Raw genomic sequence first — 18,517 nt, 5'->3', positions numbered from 1 at the left:
CGCTCGCCTTGCGGGGCGGGGCGGTTCTCTCACAATGAAGGGAATAGGTTTTTCTCCCCTCCCCCAACGTTCCGTCGTTGCGCAAGCGCGTTGAGCCAACTCCCCTGGCCTTTTGAGAGTAGTGGGGGAGGGGCAGGCCTAAAGCTCTGGAGTCGCTGCTCCGCGCGCCTGCGCACTGGGTTGGCCGCGATTTTTCCGCGCAGCTTGTGGTAGTGTCTTTGATGGTGAGGTGCGTCTGAACACCTCGGTTGTGCCCTACTCACTGTGTCCTCTATTCCCTCTCGCGAAAACTGTAGCCTCTTGAGGGGTTATTAATTACGTCCCGCGGGTTTCCTGAAGATTGGCCTTCCCTTTGTGTCTCAGGGCTAAGGTTGCACCGTGTCTCGTTGGCCCCCTTCCACCCCTGCCTGTGCCAGGACCCCAGACTGGAATCGGTGACTGGAGTGTGTTGGAGCCTTCTCCCAAGTGGGGGAAACAGCCCTGGCCGAAGGACTGGGTGATGGCCGCGCTGGCTTCCATCAGGAACTGCCTGCAGTTCTTGCTTACTAAGCCAAAATAAAGGTGTTCTTTATTTGGTACGCTGCCCTTGGTCCTCGACACCAGCCTCTGCTCGGGCTGGCGGGGCTGGCTGCTGGGTTGGTCCTCCATGTATGGATACAGACAAAGAAAGGGCCTTGGCGTACCGCTCTGTCTTCATTTGCAGAATTGAGCTTGGAGCGTGGTAACCATAGTAACCGCATTTACTCTCTTAAGGTGCCTATTGTTTTGTTCTCCTTTCCTCTTCCTTTAGGAGTGTGATGGAAATTACTGCCAGAGTTGTAGGTTCTTAACCCGCCCCCCCTCCCACCCCAAGCTCTTTACCTTGCCATGTAATCCACTTCCACCCAACCCTGTTTTTGAAATCCAGAAGGTTAAGTAAGGTCGTCTTGGCAGGGCATGGAGGCTTGCCACTTTTCCAGTCTGAGCTTTGTTTCCTTGCCACTCTTCCTTTTGAAGTACCTTCGTTTCCCCAGTGGAGTAATTGTCTTCCTATATTCGTTAGCCGGGTAACATATTCAAAGCCTCAGAGATGTAAGGTTTAAAAGAGGGAGCTTGTTTGCGAAAAAGGCACCTTTCGGGGCTCCAAAAGACTGACGTGGCGGTTGCAATTTGGCATTTTATCATCGTGAGCGCTTGCTAACTCGCCCGCAGGTGCTAGGGAGCCATTGACCACACCGAGTCCGAGGTCAGTCCAGGTCATCGCTGTGGGAGGAGCCACTCAGTGGGTCCCACCTCAGGGAGATCTTTCTTCCTGGTGGGAATTTTGAGTTGGTGCCAGATTACTAGCAGGAACTCTTAGTTATCTCGAGGCTGTTGAAGTTCTAGCAAGCAATAGAATTCTACCCCTGCTAACAAGGCTGTACTGTCATTTGAGGCTTGGAAATGACCAGATCAAGAGTCCCTTGAGTTTGCAGAACTTCTGTTAAGAGATTCTGCCTTAACAAATTATGGTTAGTGAGAGTATTTAAAGACAAAGTTCCTACAATAAGGATAATGCTACTAAAAAAGGGGAAGAAAAATTTGAGTATGTACGTTTTGCAATTTTAGAAAGGCATAAAATCAAAGTTTTTATGTGCTGTCTAATAATTAGAATCTTGCAAAACTGATCTCGAGGGAAACAATGTATTTAAGTTGAAAACTATGGAGAACAAAAGTAACCAAGTTTAAAGCCACTTTTTCGGGTGAATGTTTTTTAAGTAAAGGGTTTAGGCTTGGGTGTGTGTTTAAATTATCTTGTGGGGGTGGGCAAAACACAAACCCCTTTTATTAGTTCGTCTCACTGCACCCCTCCCACCAGCTAACAGGATACAGTGAAATCTTTAGTTGTGACTCTTACTGGTTCTGTTTTCTTAGAAAAAAACATTTTAAGTTAATCTCCTATCTTCAAAGAGAGTTATCTTGGGACTTTCTTGGTGGTGCCGTGGTTAAGAATCCTCCTGCCAAAGCAGGGGACACGGGTTCGAGCCCTGTCTGGGAAGATCCCACATGCCGCGGAGAAGCTAAGCCCGCGAGCCACAACTACTGAGCCCACGTGCCACAACTAACTGATACCCGCGCACCTAGAGCCCGTGCTTCACAAGAGAAGCCACTGCAATGAGAAGCCCGCGCACTGCAACGAAGAGTGGCCCCCACTCAACGCAACTAGAGAAAGCCCGGGCGCAGCAACGAAGATCCAACGCAGCCAAAAATAAATAAATAAATAAGAGAGTTATCTTGAGGCGAATGCTTTTCAGCCAAAGAATTTTCCAAATAAAACTGTAAGGGATGGTTCCTAGGACTTTTGTAGTATATAGCCTGAAAAAATTCTATTACCTCCTTTATCAAAATACTGAAATTTAACTTTTAAATATACATTTAAAAATAATTCCAGCATTTAACTCAGAAATGCATTATATCCTACTTAGCCTTTAAACAGAATGTGGTTTTATTTTAAGCCAAAGGTTTCAAGTGTCTAATTATGGAATATCATGTAAAATTAGCAATCATTACCATCCTGAAGATTAATAGCAAAATATTGAAGCAGTTACGTGATTTAAAGAAGCGTTACTGGGACTTCCCTGGTGGCACAGTGGTTAAGAATCTGCCTACCAATGCAGGGGACACGGGTTCGAGCCCTGGTCCGGGAAGATCCCACATGCTGCGGAGCAAGTAAGCCTGTATGCCACAACTACTGAGCCTGCGCTCTAGAGCCTGTGAGCCACAACTACTGAGCCCACATGCCACAACTACTGAAGCCCGTGTGCCTAGAGTCCGTGCTCTGCAATAAGAGAAGCCACTCATTCACTGCAATGAAGAGTAGCCCCTGCTCGCTGCAACTAGAGAAATCCTGCGCGCAGCAAGGAAGACCCAACGCAGCCAAAAATAAATAAATAAAGGGCATTACTATTAAATAGCAATAATTTAATTAAAATGGAAACAGGTTTTTTTAAAAAAATAAATTTATTTATTTTTGGCTGCGTTGGGTCTTCGTTGCTGCGCGCGGGCTTTTTCTAGTTGTGGCGAGCGGGGGCTACTCTTCGTTACAGTGCCTGGTCTTCTCATTGGGTGGCTTCTCTTGTTGCAGAGCATGGGCTCTAGGCGCATGGGCTTCAGTAGATGTGGCACTCAGGCTCAGTAGTTGTGGCTCGCGGGCTCTAGAGAGCAGGCTCAGTAGTTGCGGTGCACAGGCTTAGTTGCTCTGCGGCACGTAGGATCTTCCTGGACCAGGGCTCGAACCCGTGTCCCCTGCATGGCAGGCAGATTCTTAACCACTGCGCCACCAGGGAATCCCAGAAACAGTTTTAAAACATATTTGGAACAAGTTCATGATGTTTTGAATTCTCTACTTCAAACTAGAGCAAGGCTTTCAGAGGAGCAGTAGGGGAGCTTAACACCCGAAGTCTGAAAATGTCAAGACACATGTAATAAGTTACTAAATATATTTTATTTGGTATCATTGTTTTTGAGATTCCCATCAAGTGCACTTTGATAGTCTTCTCTGAATTAAATAGTAGCCTTGATTTGCATTATGTGTATTCTGCTGACTTCCTGATGTTTAAGTGACAATCTCTTAGACCTGGGGTGTTTTTGCTATTGTATGTCATTTATAATGAAGAGGTTAAGTTTTTTCTCACATGAGGATTAGTAGTAGAATTTTAAAAGGTTGAATGAACTCTCTGAATTAACATAGAGAATAATAACGTTTTGTTCATGTGGGATCTGTTAACATAAATATGTTGATTTAATGTAGTGAAGTATCAGCATTTCAGAGGAGCCCTAAACTAAAGTAACCCAGATGCTGACTTCCAGCTCATTTTACTGTAACTTTTTCTAATTACAAGAGCAATATATGTTAACCAAAGAAAAGTTTAGAAAATATAGATGAATAAGAACTTTTAAAAAAATTGAATTCTACCACATAGGCACAACCATTATTAATATTTGCAAGTATCCTTCCAGTCTATCTTTTATTCAGTGCCATAAACATTAGTAAATTGTATTCACAATTCTAACTATTAGGTATAATCTACTGTATAGCACAGGGAACTCTGCTCAAAGTTATGTGGCAGCCTGGATGGGAGGGGAGTTTGAGCGAGAATGGATACATGTATATGTATGGCTGAGTCCCTTTGCTATGTACCTGAAACTATCACAACATTGTTATTATTTATTTATTTACTTTAAAAATTTTATTTATTTCTTTATTTGGCTGTGTTGGGTCTTCGTTGCTTCACGCCGGCTTTCTCTAGTCCTGGCGAGCAGGGGCTACGCTTCGTTGCAGTGCGCGGGCTTCTCATTGCAGTGGCTTCTCTTGTTGCGGAGCACAGGCTCTAGGTGCACGGGCTTCAGTAGTTGTGGCTCGCGGGCTCTAGAGCACAGGCTCAGTAGTTGTGGTGCATGGGCTTAGTTGTTCTGCAGCATGTGGGATCTTCCTGGACCAGGGCTCGAACCCGTGTCGCCTGCACTGGCGGGTGGATTCTTAACCACTGCTCCACCAGGGTAGTCCTTATCACAACACTGTTAATCGGTTATACTCCAATATAAAATAGAAAGTTTAAAAAAAATAATAAAAGGTATATTCGCAGTATTTCCTCATAGAAGGAAGAAAGTTACCTTTAGCAACTTTCCAAGGAAATGGTGGAAATATAAAAATTGATTTTTTAAAAAAGAAAATATCAGCCATTATATTCATTTCTGGAAAACCAAAAACAATGTGGAATAAATTATTTAGCTTTCTTAGAGAATTGAACAGTAAAGTAGATTATGAAGTGTTATGCTGAAAGAATGATTTCGAGAAGGACTAGCTAGCTAATACTATTCAACTGATTGGCGTTTTGATCATTTATGTATATATAATTTCACTACAATGAGCCTGCTGTATCAAAATAACTCCGTTAATTGACTGGTCTGTCTTTTTCACTAGTTGACCCTCAGAACTAGCAAGATGTCAAACACTCTTTGACAATAATATATTAGTGTTGTCTGTTTTATTTTCTACTGTTTAGGAAAAAGCAAAAAACAAAAAACAAACCCTGATTCTAATAATAGGAGTTTGTTAGTATTGACAAGTTCTCATGTGGTTGGGTCTTTGATCATTTTAGAGCTAGTTAATATATATTTATATGATGCCTTTAGGAACAGTGTTTATATTTTAAATATATGTTTTCTCATGAAACAGTTCAATTTTAATAGTGTGGAACTCGATTGGTAACAAAATTTTTGTTAAATATCTGGTAACTATTCTGTTCTCCTGTTTAAATGGTGATAGTAATTTATCTGCTCTATTGGCTAGGTTAGCATTCAGAGCCTGAGTTTGAGGCTCAGATGCTTTCCCCAACTGGGCTTCCATTATGCATGACTGAACTCTTTGAGCACATCTAGCATGCTAAATACAGGTGCTCTTCACAGTGTGAAATAAGACCTGATTAAAAACACATCTTTTTTTTTTTTTTTCGGTACGCGGGCCTCTCACTGTTGTGGCGTCTCCCGTTGCGGAGCACAGGGTCCGGACGCGCAGGCTCAGCGGCCATGGCTCACGGGCCTAGCCGCTCCACAGCATATGGGATCTTCCCGGACCGTCCGAACCCGTGTTCCCCGCATCGGCAGGTGGACTCTCAACCACTGCGCCACCAGGGAAGCCCAACACATCTGTTTTAATTCCACTTTTCAAATGCCTCTGCTTTAATGTCACCTTTCTGAATTGTCTTTCACACTCAAATGGGGAAATTCACTTCACCATCCATTTATCATAGATGAGAGAAGAGATCATACCCTACGTTTTGATCATTTTCAGTGAGCGTCAATTATTAATTGTTAGACTAAATTTAAAAAATCAGAATAAGAGTGGGTTGTATTTCTATTGAAAATATACAAAAATAAATGCTTATGAAAAAAATTTGTAAATATTTGTAACAAGGACAGAAACAAAGAAAAGCTTTCCCAGTGTTTCCTGATACATTGCCAATAAACATGAAAGCACTGAGAAAACCCAACACTTGATTTGGGGCTGTGCAAAGGGCATGTACTTATCAGTTTTGTTGTTATTAAGAGTTTTGCAATAGAAAAAGTCAGCAAAAGAGTGCAAGGAACTTCGTACTTGATATGCAATCACTGCATGTTGATTTGATTATAAGACCTGGCTATAATCCTGAAAATGTTATAAATTGATCATGGTATGTTTTTAACTTCAACTGATGCTTACTTTTGGTATTCAAATGAAATTAGCAGTCAACTTAATAGTATTCATGATATTTTTATTCTGTGTTACTTCCAAATACTTTTACATATATTATCTCATTTGATACTTCTAGCAACCTTACCAGGTAGAGAAAACAGATATTTTTATCCTCATTTTGCAGATAAGGGTATTGAGACTTTGAGGATTTAATTGACTTTACCTAGGCTGTATAGCCAGTGACAAAATTGGAACTGGAATTTTTGACTCTTTATTTATTTTTAAAAATTTATTTATTTTTGGCTGCATTGGGTCTTCGTTGCTGTGCATGGGCTTTCTCAGAGCGGGGGGCTACTCTTTGTTGCGGTGCGCAGGATTCTCATTGCGGTGGCTTCTCTTGTCGCGGAGCATGGGGTCTAGAGCGCAGGCTCAGTAGTTGTGGCACATGGGCTCAGTAGTTGTGGCTCATGGGCTCAGTAGTTGTGGCTCATGGGCTCTAGAGCGCAGGCTCAGTAGTTGTGGTGCACAGGCTTAGTTGCTCCGCGGCATGTGGGATCTTCCCGGACCAGGGCTCGAACCCATGTCCCCTGCATTGACAGGCGGATTCTTAACCACTGCGCCACCAGAGAAGCCCCTGGAATTTTTGACTCTTAACCCAGAGGTACTTCCATTATACTATAATGTCTCTCATTCATACCATCAGTGTTTTTCAGTATCCCCCAAAGTTCAAGGTCAAGTAGCATTATGCTGAAAGAATCTGTAAGGAGCATGGACATTACTTTTAACCTGCAAATATTAACTTTTATAGAGATGGATAGAATTCCCACCTGAATTGCTCATTTGAACTTAGCATCTATAATGTGAACTATTTTTCCTTCAAATGAATCTGCCTTATTGAAATTAGAATAATATTTTTGGGGACATCATAGGAACACATTAAAAATTTGAACAGAAATGAAATTTGTTTTACACATTAAATAATCTGCATGTCTATTTAAGCTGATGTATTGACATTTTATAAACTGAGAATTCTCTTTTGAGAAGTGTGTATCAGATTTTTTAAAACCCAAGGAGCTAAAATGAACACCTTGGGTGCTATTTTTGGTGTCTGTAATTCTGAAAACAAATATTTTGATGAAAGTAACACTTCAAGAGAATCTGAGTATGAGGTGCTATCAAATGATGTTTAATGGAATTTTGCGAGCATATGTGTGTGTGTGTGTGTGTGTGTGTGGTGTGTTTGTGTGTGTGCGCGTGCAGGTGCGTGCCTTGCTGCTTGTGGGATCTTAGTTCCCTGACCAGGGATTGAATCTGGGCTCTGGGCAGTGAAAGCGTGGAGTCCTAACCACTGGACTGCCAGGGAATTCCCTAGCCTTTATATTGTTAAACAGAGACGGTTTCTCAGTTGTTTGATAAATCTCTGGTAAAATGAGAAATGATAATTAACTTAATTTGGCATTTGCTAATCATCTTTTTGATATCCTGTGATCTCTAAAGGTCTTTGGGAGAACTTAAACTCAACTTTGTTTAACAATTTGTATGTTAGTAATTTTCCACGCAATTTCTCTTCTGTTACCTCCCAAAGGTGGGGAGCTTGAAAGTATTTGCAAACAACTTTGTCCATTTCAAATTAAATTTTATGTAAAAATTATGTATCTACTCTGCTTTCTACATGGGGAAACAGCACTGCTGTAACAAGACCTTTAGGATAATCTAAGAGAACTACATTTAAAAAAAATTTAGCTGGCAAACATGTTGCTTTTAATTTTCATTTAATGTCTCCTTATTCTTGTGCCATGGAGAAAGTATAAATACCTCTTAGTTGGTTCTTTGTTTTAGCTTATCCTTTTACTGTTCTGTGGGAGTACATAGATGGATACAAAATACCACATTTAATAATGACTCTAACTAGGCTCTCTTCTAAGATTTTGCTCTGAAAGCCCCCTCCCCTTTTCAGCCCTTTAATTTTCTTCAGCATGATTTTAACTGAAGGCTGCCTTCAAGGTGAGATATGCCCTTTATTTCTCTAATTGCAAGGTAGTGTTTTCTGAATCCTCTTCTTTGTTGCCCCTTTTAGTGTGATTGAGCTTAGCCTTTTCTGTTCTTCCTGGTGACACCAAGAAGATGCAGCTAATTCAGGGCCTATCAGGTTTTATTTATTTCATTTTTTAAAATTTATTTATTTATTTTTGGCTGCGTTGGGTCTTTGTTGCTACACGCGGGCTTTCTCTAGTTGCGGCGAGCGGGGACTACTCTTTGTTGTGGTGTGCGGGCTTCTCATTGCGGTGGCTTCTCTTGTTGAGCACGGGCCCTAGGTGTGTGGGCTTCAGTAGTTGTGGCTCATGGGCTCAGTAGTTGTGGCTTGAGGGCTCTAGAGCACAGGCTCAGTAGTTGTGGTGCAAGGGCTTAGTTGGTCCGCGGCATGTGGGATCTTCCCGGACGGCGGCTCGAACCCGTGTCCCCTGCTTTGGCAGGCGGATTCTTAACCACTGCGCTCCCAGGGAAGCCCCGCCTATCAGGTTTTAAATGAGTAATTTACATAATATTTTTAAATGTGTTTCAAATTGTGGTTGCTAATATTGAAATTTATGCTTCGTGGAAAAATGCCCATCGGTTCAACACTAACTGCAGCCACATACACAGAACTATGAAGTTCATGAGTTTACGTAACAGTGTGCTGGCCTGACACTCCTTATGTGATAGTTGTGGCAAATGTAAATGGCTAATCCTACATCTGAATGTAGGTTGATTTGCTTTCACTTTTACTGAGGAATCAATTCCATAATATTTTCAAGAACAAAAATTTCCATATCATTTAATGACTGATTTGCATGAAGACAAGGTCAACCTCTGTGGTGGCGTTAAAGGCCTTAACTGAATTATGAATGAGTGCCGTTATTGTGGTGGTGCTTTTTCTAACTTTTCTAAACCACCTCTTTCCATTTCTGCCTGTTACTGGCCGGCCCCTCCCCCCGCAAAAAAAGTGTGTTGAAATAGAAAATGTAAACATAAGCCAGAAAAATAGCATAGAAAAAAATTAAATTACCTGGCTCAAAATCTAGAATTTTTAGAAGTAACTTGTCAAAATTCCAAATATTATTTCAATGGATGGTAAGGTTATTACCTGAGCTAGCACATCTTGTTCTGTAATTGTTGCAACTGTGTAAGTAAGACAAGGGCTTGCTTAGCCTTCTAACATCCTGAGAGAGGAAGGAAGAGAGACGATCTTAGTTGAGAGTTGAGCAGACCTGCTGAGATCAAGTTTAAGTATAGACTATTAAACCAAATGCAAGAAAAGTTGATGTGACTCTCTGACACATCATTAAGAAGCTTATGTTAAACTATATGGCAAGCAAAAAAACTACTTGGAGCTTTACCATCTGTGGAATTAAAGAAACAATTTATGCACAGGTGACCCCATATATTAGTGCTATTTATTATGGTGACCATATTTTCCAATTCAAAATAGCACAGTTTGATGATAAGTTGGCTTGTATCAATATTTATGGAGAAAGTGAATGAGATCGAATATTTAAAATCTGGTCTGTACCTAAAGCACTACACCTGTGATATTTTATTTCTGTAGATAGAAAATGTAAAAGAAAGCTGAGTTACTGACTTCTAAAAAATTCCATTTTTTCTGGACTCAGTACTGTTGCCTTAATTTTGTGGGTTTTCCCCGGGGTTCTGTAAACTAAAAGGTTCAACTGTAGGCTTTAAAATTTAAAAGCTTTTAGGCCTGGAAAGGCTGGAGTTCTAATCCCCTCCTCGGCTTAGATATTAAATTATATAGCAAATCCTCTGAGGGGAACACCATCAGACATGTAACCGTCTCACTTCATTCAGTTCTATTCCCGGTATGCCATAACGATCAGCAAAGAGAACGTGCAAACGGTTTCGCAAGATTCTATATAAAATGAAGTTGCTTAATGTTACATTCTTGGGAGGGATGGGTTTCTGAAGCCGTCACAGCTTAGCTGGGCCGTGAGAAGGGCGGCCTTGTTCTGACACTTTCCCAAGCAGGCGCGTCTCTAAGTGCCCGGAAACGCCAGAAGCTGGCCAAAGGTGAGCAGGGGAAGAGGTCCTGGCTTCTCCTAGCAGAGAAGCCTTGGCAGCCGCTTTGACACGCAGCCCTGTGAATACCAACCCCCTTTCTCTCTTTTATTCCCCCAGGCCAGCGCCTGGGACCCCCTACTCGAGGGGCTGGAGGCTATGCCTGCCTCTGCAAGCGCGGGGCCCCAGGCCTGACACGGCACCCGCCCTAACAGAGTGCTGCGCGCCTGCGCACCGGGACCGAGCGCGCGAGCGTTCCTTCCTGGCCCTGCGTTCCTCCCTCCCCCGCGCGCCTGCGCATCGGCTGGGAGGAACTCGGCGTCTCAGCCTCGGCGGGCTGTCGGGAGGCTGCGCGCGCGCCCGAGGTGAGGGAGGCGGGTCGCGCGCGCCGGTGGGAAGCGTCCGGCTGCCACAGCGCCAGCTCCGTCGTAGTCGCTGCCGCCCGGGTCTCGCTCGCCCCTCCTACCCGCTCCCCCTCCCGCCGCCTCCCGAGCGCATGCGCCGCCGGAGCGCGGGGGTCGGCTTCGGGTGTGTGGTGGCGGCAGAGCGGAGCTGCGAGGCCCGAGAGTCAGAACCTGGGGGAGAGGGATGGTCTCTGCACGGGGGGGAGCTGGAGGAGCCGCCGCCGCTGCCGACGCCACCGCCGCAGCCGCCGCCGCCGCCGCCTCGGCGCCCGCCTCCCGGCGCTGACGGGCTCGTACGAAGCCGGCGAGGGGGAACCAGCACCAGCGGTCGCCGGCACACCGCCCAGCATGGTCCGGGAAACCAGGCACCTCTGGGTGGGCAACTTACCGGAGAATGTGCGGGAAGAGAAGATCATCGAGCATTTCAAACGGTGAGTGACATGAGGCCCGGGGCCGCGCTCTGTCCTCGGGCGCCGCTGGCCCCTCCGGCCCGTTGCCGGCCCCTCCCCGTGCGCGGAACTGGTGAGGAGACCCGGGCCAGACCCACGGACGGGTGCGGGGGGCGCCCGGCTGCCTGGCCGCTGCTCGGCCCGTGTCGCGGCGTTGGGCCTCGGGCCTCGGCGGAGCGGGCCCGGCTGCCGCCCTCTCCGTTCCCAATAAGGAGGCGGCTGTCTCTCGGCCTCCGCGAAGCCGGCGCCGGGAGGGTGCCCTCAGGCTGGCCAGCCGGCGGTGGGGTCGCGTCCTAGCGCGCCGCTGCCCCGGCTCCGAGCAGCCGCCCCCGCCGGCCCGGCAGATGCGGCGGAACCGAGCCGCCGACGGGCCGGGACCCGAACCCCTACCCCGCCCCGACAGCCCCCGGCCCGGCCGACTCCAGAGTCCCGCAGCAACTCGCGCTTCTCGCCCTGCGTACGCGTGGACATGTCTGACCTAGAGAGGGTTTTGTGGGGAAAGGAAAGGTTATACAAAAACAAAAGTCTTGGTAGGTATCGTAGGGATATCTCGGAACTGGGAAGACCCTGCTGGATTCTAGGGACCTCTCACGGAAGGTTCACAGACCTAGAAACGAAATGGAAATGGCAAACGCAAATGTTTTGATTTCTTCCCCTTGTTTATGTGGGGTTGGGTGGGGGGTGGTGTCTGAAAATAAGTTGGTGCGTCTGTTTCGGCTCTTTTCGCCTTCCTCCCTTCAGCGCTCTGGGGTCCCTTGATGAGGAGGGTGGTGGGGACCGAGTGCTCGCAGAGGAGGAGCCACCTCATGTAGCAGAGTCCCCACCGCGCTGTGCTCCCAGCCTCGGGAATCTCCGCTGCTGCGGCCGCGCCGGCGTTAACACTGCAGAGCCTTTTTTGAAAGGATGGTGTTTCCCTCCCACCCAGGATTCCTAAATCAGTGGTTAAAAAATGCATGCCTTTTCAGATTAGAAGATGTAGCTCTTTTAAAAAAAGATGTAGCTTTTAAAAACGTTCTTCCCAGAATATTTTTTTTTTGTTCATAGCGGAGTAGGAATGAATGTTCTTATTACATTTTACTTATTTAGTAGCTTTTACCGTTTGATTTTGTTTTGTGAAATCTATGTGGGTCATAGCTGATAGAGCCCTCCATGTGAAATACTGAAAATGACGGTTTACTTACACTGGTGTAAATTGAGAAGGACTGTAGCAGATATGTGATTGTCCTCGAAAATTACTGTTTCTTGCGATATTAAAGACTGCGGAAGGTTTTAAGTTTGGTATACTCTAAATTCCTCTTACTGTCTACTGAGTGAAGGGGAAATTATGGAGCGTCCTTATTAGTGAGTCACCATGGGAAAAAGAGATTGCGTCGCTTGCTCTTGAGCAGCTTGCATAAGGAAATGGAAGCAGAGGCAGCGGAGCTCCGCTCTTTCAAATGGAGGATCATTGATTCTGTTGGTGGTTGCTGTTACTGGGGTATTAAATCTTCACCGCTGGAGCGCGCGTCTGCGCGTGTCCGCGTGTGAAAAGGAGCCTGGAATAGTGAGGCCGTTCATAACCCGCTAAAGCTGTCCTCGTTAGGACTGGGGGAGGCGCGCTTCCAGGCACTCCCGGTGTTTACTACGTTGTGCTGAGAAATCAGGCAGCGGGAAGGCAGGAGCAAAAACTCGCCTCTGTCCCCTGTGACAAAGGGGAGATTTCGGGCTCAGTGGGGAAACAGATGGGAACTCTCCGTGGCGCTGCTCCACCCCTTACCCCGTATGGAGGCCCCATATCTTCAGTGTTTTGGTGGAAAAATCATTTAGGTGCAGATTATTGGACTGGAAAAGCCACTTAGGTGTGCTCACTTTTATCTCCTTGTGGACCTTCTCTGTAGGTGTCTGCCTGGGAAATTCGTATGCACCGACGTGCAAACACGTGCATTGCAGCATTTGCTTTGCCCCCTCAGTATCATGTGGCCAGACGTGTCATTTCGCATTATGCAGATTCTAGAGACACTGTATGCCTATCGCGGGGAGTTTGACCCCTCTGCAAGATGAGGGGTTAGAGAGGAAAGAGGAAATCGTCCGAGGGAGTTTTGGAAGGTTTTTTAAGTGGATGGTGCTGCCGGCCGGCTTGTGTGAATGACTTTCTAAAATGGCGGCCAGGACCCACTTTAAGTGGGAATCAGCAGAGCAGATCTCAGAATGCACAGAGAGAGGAGCGGGCAGAGGATGCGAGCTGCCTTGGAAAGCGGCGGTCTGGAGGAACGTTGCTGTATTAAAGAGGGCTTAGCTGGCACATTGCTCACGACTGCATTTAAAGGAGTGTGTTACGTATTGCAGAGCAAAAGCAGATGCTATTGATAAGATTATCTTAAAACTAAGTAGACCTAGTGTCCCTGAAATTCCTTTATTTTAAAAGCGACTTTTGAAAATTTTAAACAAGTTTGCTTAGTTCTTTGGGTAGATAGTGCATTCTTAGTGGGTTTAAAGAGTGTAAAAAGGTTTACAGAGAAAAATCTCCTCTTTACCCCGACGCTGGGAATTCCAGTTCCCACTCTCCCCTTCCCATCTCCACCCCCTAACAGGTAATCTCTATTTCTGGCTTCTTGTGTATCCTTAAAACGGGTACAAGAAATGTTCTTGCTGATCCAGCTGTGAAGCTAAATGGACTTTGTTTGGAGAAATTCAAGGTCTTTTATCCTTATTGTAGAAAATGTTTTGTAAAGTGTGTGGTTGCTACCGGGAGGAAAACTAAATGTGAATGATTTAAGTGAAAGGGATAAAACGGTGCTTGTACCAGAATGAGAGTTCTGCAAGAAAATTTAAGAACATCCAATTCTGATGTCTTCTAGAAATCATAATGAGAAAAACCATGCAATACCTATACTAAAACTGAGGTTGAAGTGCCTACTTTTACCGTTTTCCCTAGCTGATTTCAACATTAATAACTGTTTTACAGGATTAAGAGGTGTACACTGGGAATACATTATATAAAATGTTTTCAAAATGAATGTTCTTGTAACGGTGATTAGGCTTTTGTAGTAAGTATTTGGATTAAAAAAATGATTAAATGAGACAGCTTTGGGAGCAGGGCAGTTTAAGAGGCATTTGGGATGGGGGAGGGTCAGAGCCAATTCTTTTATTTATATTTTGATCAGTGTTTTTGGTAGAAAATAGGTTGAGGGAAGGTTGCTGATTTGGCTTTTTTTTTTCCCTCTGCCAAAGAAAGAGCAAACCTTTAAAATGTAATCAGAACATTTTCAAAATTTGGCTTTACCTTCTTGCAATAAGAATAATCTATTGTGCTCATGATTTTAACAGCATTCAATATGCTGACTGAAAAGAATTAAATGAGTATTTCTGAATCAGATTTAGTTAACAAAGATCCATTGCAGGGACTGAATTTGCACAATAGAGAAAGTCCTTTCCTTTGTATGGTATGTTAGCTGGATTGAAGGGGGAAGGGAGGAGTTATACAACAATTGGTCGCTGTCTCAGTTGTTAGAGGGAGAGAGGTGTGTGCAGAGGCGACTCCCTGAATCAGAATGAGCAAATGAATAGAACCCTTTAAAGGACATAAAAGTCTCTGTATCTTATTTTCAGGTTTGAAGTAAATCACATATTCAGGTTCTTCCCATCCATTCTCCACTTCTAGAGAATAAGTTAAAGATCACAGAGAAGTTGAGCAAGGTAGCAGCTCATGTAAAAATTTTGTCAAAGAATGAAACTCATTTAAAAGTGTTTTGTTTTCTTAACTTGATTTATTTTATCTTGCTGCGGTCACTTTCTTTAACCTCTTTATTGGAGTATAATTGCTTTACAATGCTGTGTTAGTGTCTGCTTTATAACAAAGTGAATCAGCTATACATATACGTATATCCGCATATCTTCTCCCTCATTTTGCTAACTTTACATGTCCAATCATAATAGTTTTCCTGAGTTTAAGTAGCTGGAATATATGTTATGTTACATGAATTTGGTTTACTTCTGGGACACAATATAAAGTATTGTGGTAAAGTTTCCTTGTCCTTACATACTCCTATAACTAGAGATACTTTTAGACTTAAACAAATTTGACTCCCCAGCCCGCATCACTGCTACATGGTTTATTCTTTTGAGCTGAGCCAGTTTCTTTGAAGAAACCCCTCTGTTTTTGAATGTTATAATTTTGAATACCTATTTTCATGACAGGCTTTTTGAACATTAAAAAAAGTAAAGTAAAATAATTTTATACTTATCTTGAGAAATAGCATTAGAAACTAATACAGAATACTTGCGATGTTGTATTTTATTTCCTGAGTTAGAATGCTTCTGGCAGATTGGAGGAAAACATAGGGCTCAGTGCCAAGAAGAATGATGGTGTTTGGCTTGTATAGAGGGCACCTTTTCCCAACTACGTTTCTTGTGGGCTCTTGATTGCTCAGGCGTTGTATTGTTTGGTATGCTTATGAAGAGATTTCGGGCTTGATTTAGGAGACATTTTTAATCCTGTACGCACCAGTGGTTTGGAAAGACTTGTATAGAAGTTATAGAGATAGTGGTAATGTGGAAGTTTTTCCAAATATTCTTCCAAGTCTCATTTTCCTCTTAGTTTGAAATTTTGCCTAAATTAAAAAAAAAATTGAAATATTTCATGAAAACTAGCATATTCCAGTTGGAGACTATATATTTTTTTGCTTTTACTTTTAAGACTCCCTAGTGTTTGAGCTGTATTTAACTAGTCACAGTATTTAGAGTAAACGCTGTAGGCTGAAAAATACCTTGAGTATGTATATTCATTCAGATTGTGCTCCTGAATGTTGATATTGGATGATTTGAAATAAATAGTTGTTCGTCAACTTTAAACTGACATATTAGTCTGCTGAACAAGGAGACTAAATAATGTAACACTTTTCTATAATTCAATTTCTAACCTTTACTGTTTGTTTTGTTTAATGTTTTCTTTATTATTATATGTCTTACAGCTACTCAAAAATTTTTTTAAAATTTTCTTTCTTTCTTTCTTTTCTTTTCTTTTCTTTTATATTTTGGCTGCGTTGGGTCTTCGTTGCTGCTCCCGGGCTTTCTCTAGTTGTGGCAGGCGGGGGCTACTCTTTGTTGCAGTGCGTGGGCTTCTCATTGTAGAGGTTTCACTTGTTGTGGCACAGCATGGGCTGTAGGTGCTCAGGCTTCAGTAGTTGTGGCACGCGGGCTCAGTAGTTGTGGCGCACGGGCTTAGTTGGTCTGCGGCATGTGGGATCTTTCCGGACCAGTGCTCGAACCCGTGTCCCCTGTATTGGCAGGCAGATTCTTTAACCACTGTGCCACCAGGGAAGCCCGCTACCCATATTTTGAATAAAAATAGCATACTCTATTGTGGAAACCAATTAGGATGTTTAGTCAATTTATTAGAAATTATATAATTTTGCTTGCTGTCTAGCTGGTTTTTAGTGTGTGGAAATACGCTTTGCAGTGAAAAGATGTTCTTGGTATGATATTAAAGTATTGCAATATTCCGATTTTTCCCCCTACATGTGTCACTGTCTGCCAAGTTGAAAATTATAAACATCTAAAAAAAACCCCACAACGGGATGTCTCTAGAAAACCCTAACTTAAATTTAGTGAATTTTTGGATTTAATTACTTAGGATTTCATTTTGAGTGTAGGGATGAATTGAAATCTAGCATGTTTAAAGATTTTTATTATATAAGAACTGCTCCACCTCTTACAGCTAAGGAATATTTCTGGGAAAATTCAAATGGAAGACACCTATTATTGCTTGTGTTATGCACTTGGTGCTAGATTTTTAGTCCAGCATTAAACTCTGGGGGTATGTGTATGTCTTTGTATCTTTGTATTAGATGCTGAGTTTGGGTGACATTGACAAATGAAATTAAGATTTTTCTGTTTATATCTTGTATTGGCTTTGTTACATTTGTATCATGTTTACACACAGTATATGTACTTTTACATATAATACATTTATAGTTTCTTTGATTCTTAAAATTGACTCTGATTTTTTTAGAAAAATACCTCATCATTTTATTCCTTTGATTAAAAAACTAGGGACTTCCCTGGTGGCGCAGTGGTTGAGAGTCCGCCTGCCGATGCAGGGGACACGGGTTCGTGCCCCGGTCCGGGAAGATCCCACATGCCGTGGAGCGGCTGCGCCCGTGAGCCATGGCCACTGAGCCTGCGCGTCCCGAGCCTGTGCACCGCAACGGGAGAGGCCATAACAGTGAGAGGCCCGCGTACCGCAAAAAACAAACAGACAAACAAAAAACCAAAAAACTAGGATATTTTTACTCAAAAACACTTTGTATTTTACAAACTATATTGGATGTATAGTGGTTTGCATCTTTTGTAAGTCAGTAAATTGGTAGGTGGTGGATTTTTGTTTCAACCATTAATTTTTAAAATTTATGCGGTCTGCAGTAAAGGCTCTTTTTCACTCAAGATTTTTTTATTCTTTATTTTAAAAATTTTTTAATTTTTAATTTTTGGCCACGTGGCTCAGCATGCAGGATCTTAGTTCCCCGACCAGAGATCGAACCTATGCCCCCTGCAATGGAAGCAAGGAACCCTAACTACTGGATTGCCAGGATATTCCCCACTTAAGATTATTTAAGTAACCTCGGATAAAAAGAAAAAAGATTTTAAAAGTTTATCGCTTTATTATATCAAAAGGATGTTAGAATGAAAACTATTACTATTTAGACCAGAATTTAGGAGGAGGTACTTAAATTTGGATAGGAAAATAGTATGTCTTTATTTTCACTAACTTCTTAATCAGAATTTAGCATTTCCATCAATTATAACTATATTGTGGTGTAGTACCAACCTGGTAGTATTAGTAGTACCTGTGATGATTTCACCACCAACGCCAATCAGATGTATTTTCATATTTTACATTACAGTTGTTGCAGATATTTCATTTATGCTCATCACAACTTAGAAATGACAATAGCTGTTAGACCTGCTGCTAAATACTTATATTTAATGCATCAATAAAGATGCATATATATATTACTGTATGATCAATCTGTGTTGTAGATATACTTTTAAACTTTACCTTGGAGAATTTTGAACATACACAAAAGTAGAAGAATAGTAAGTAAATCTCATGTACCCATTGTTCAGCCCCAATGACCATCAACCATGACGTATTCTGCCTTATGAGGAAAAATAAAGCAGAGGAGGGGATGGAGAGTAAATGCGGGTGGGAGTGACGAGGAAGGCCTCTTTGAAAATATGGCATTTGATACACAGGAATGAAGGCCTATCCATACACGCAGATCCACTTCTCGCCTTCCTATGTGTTTGTTTGTTGTTTTTCATTTAAAATTTATTTTGAAATAGTTCAGGAAAAGTGCAGAGAATTCCCACATTCCCTTCACACAAATTCCTCAGTTGTTAGCATTTTGCCACATTTGCTCCATTACCTTCTCTTGTCT

The 18,517-nt window shown here is 43.0% G+C and overlaps 1 protein-coding gene across 5 annotated transcripts in view; it reads left to right on the top strand.

Annotated features, from left to right (window-relative positions):
• Positions 1-18,517, top strand: part of SPEN (spen family transcriptional repressor) — a 93,936-nt gene that overhangs the window by 1,024 nt on the left and 74,395 nt on the right. For 3 of the 5 annotated variants that reach the window (XM_033433029.2, XM_033433027.2, XM_033433026.2), the window contains exon 1: positions 10,679-11,081. The exons of 1 other annotated variant lie outside the window; for it this stretch is intronic. In XM_033433029.2, the coding sequence (XP_033288920.1) occupies positions 10,999-11,081 (83 nt within the window). In that variant the 5' untranslated portion in view covers positions 10,679-10,998. Of the gene's footprint in view, positions 1-10,678; positions 11,082-12,266; positions 12,577-18,517 lie in introns of those variants that run through there. One more of the 5 variants, XM_049698472.1, reaches the window with a different exon arrangement.

This window comes from Orcinus orca, chromosome 1, assembly GCF_937001465.1.
Source record: "Orcinus orca chromosome 1, mOrcOrc1.1, whole genome shotgun sequence".
In the NCBI taxonomy this organism is placed as follows: domain Eukaryota; kingdom Metazoa; phylum Chordata; class Mammalia; order Artiodactyla; family Delphinidae; genus Orcinus; species Orcinus orca.
This window is presented reverse-complemented; position numbering and strand designations above follow the sequence as displayed.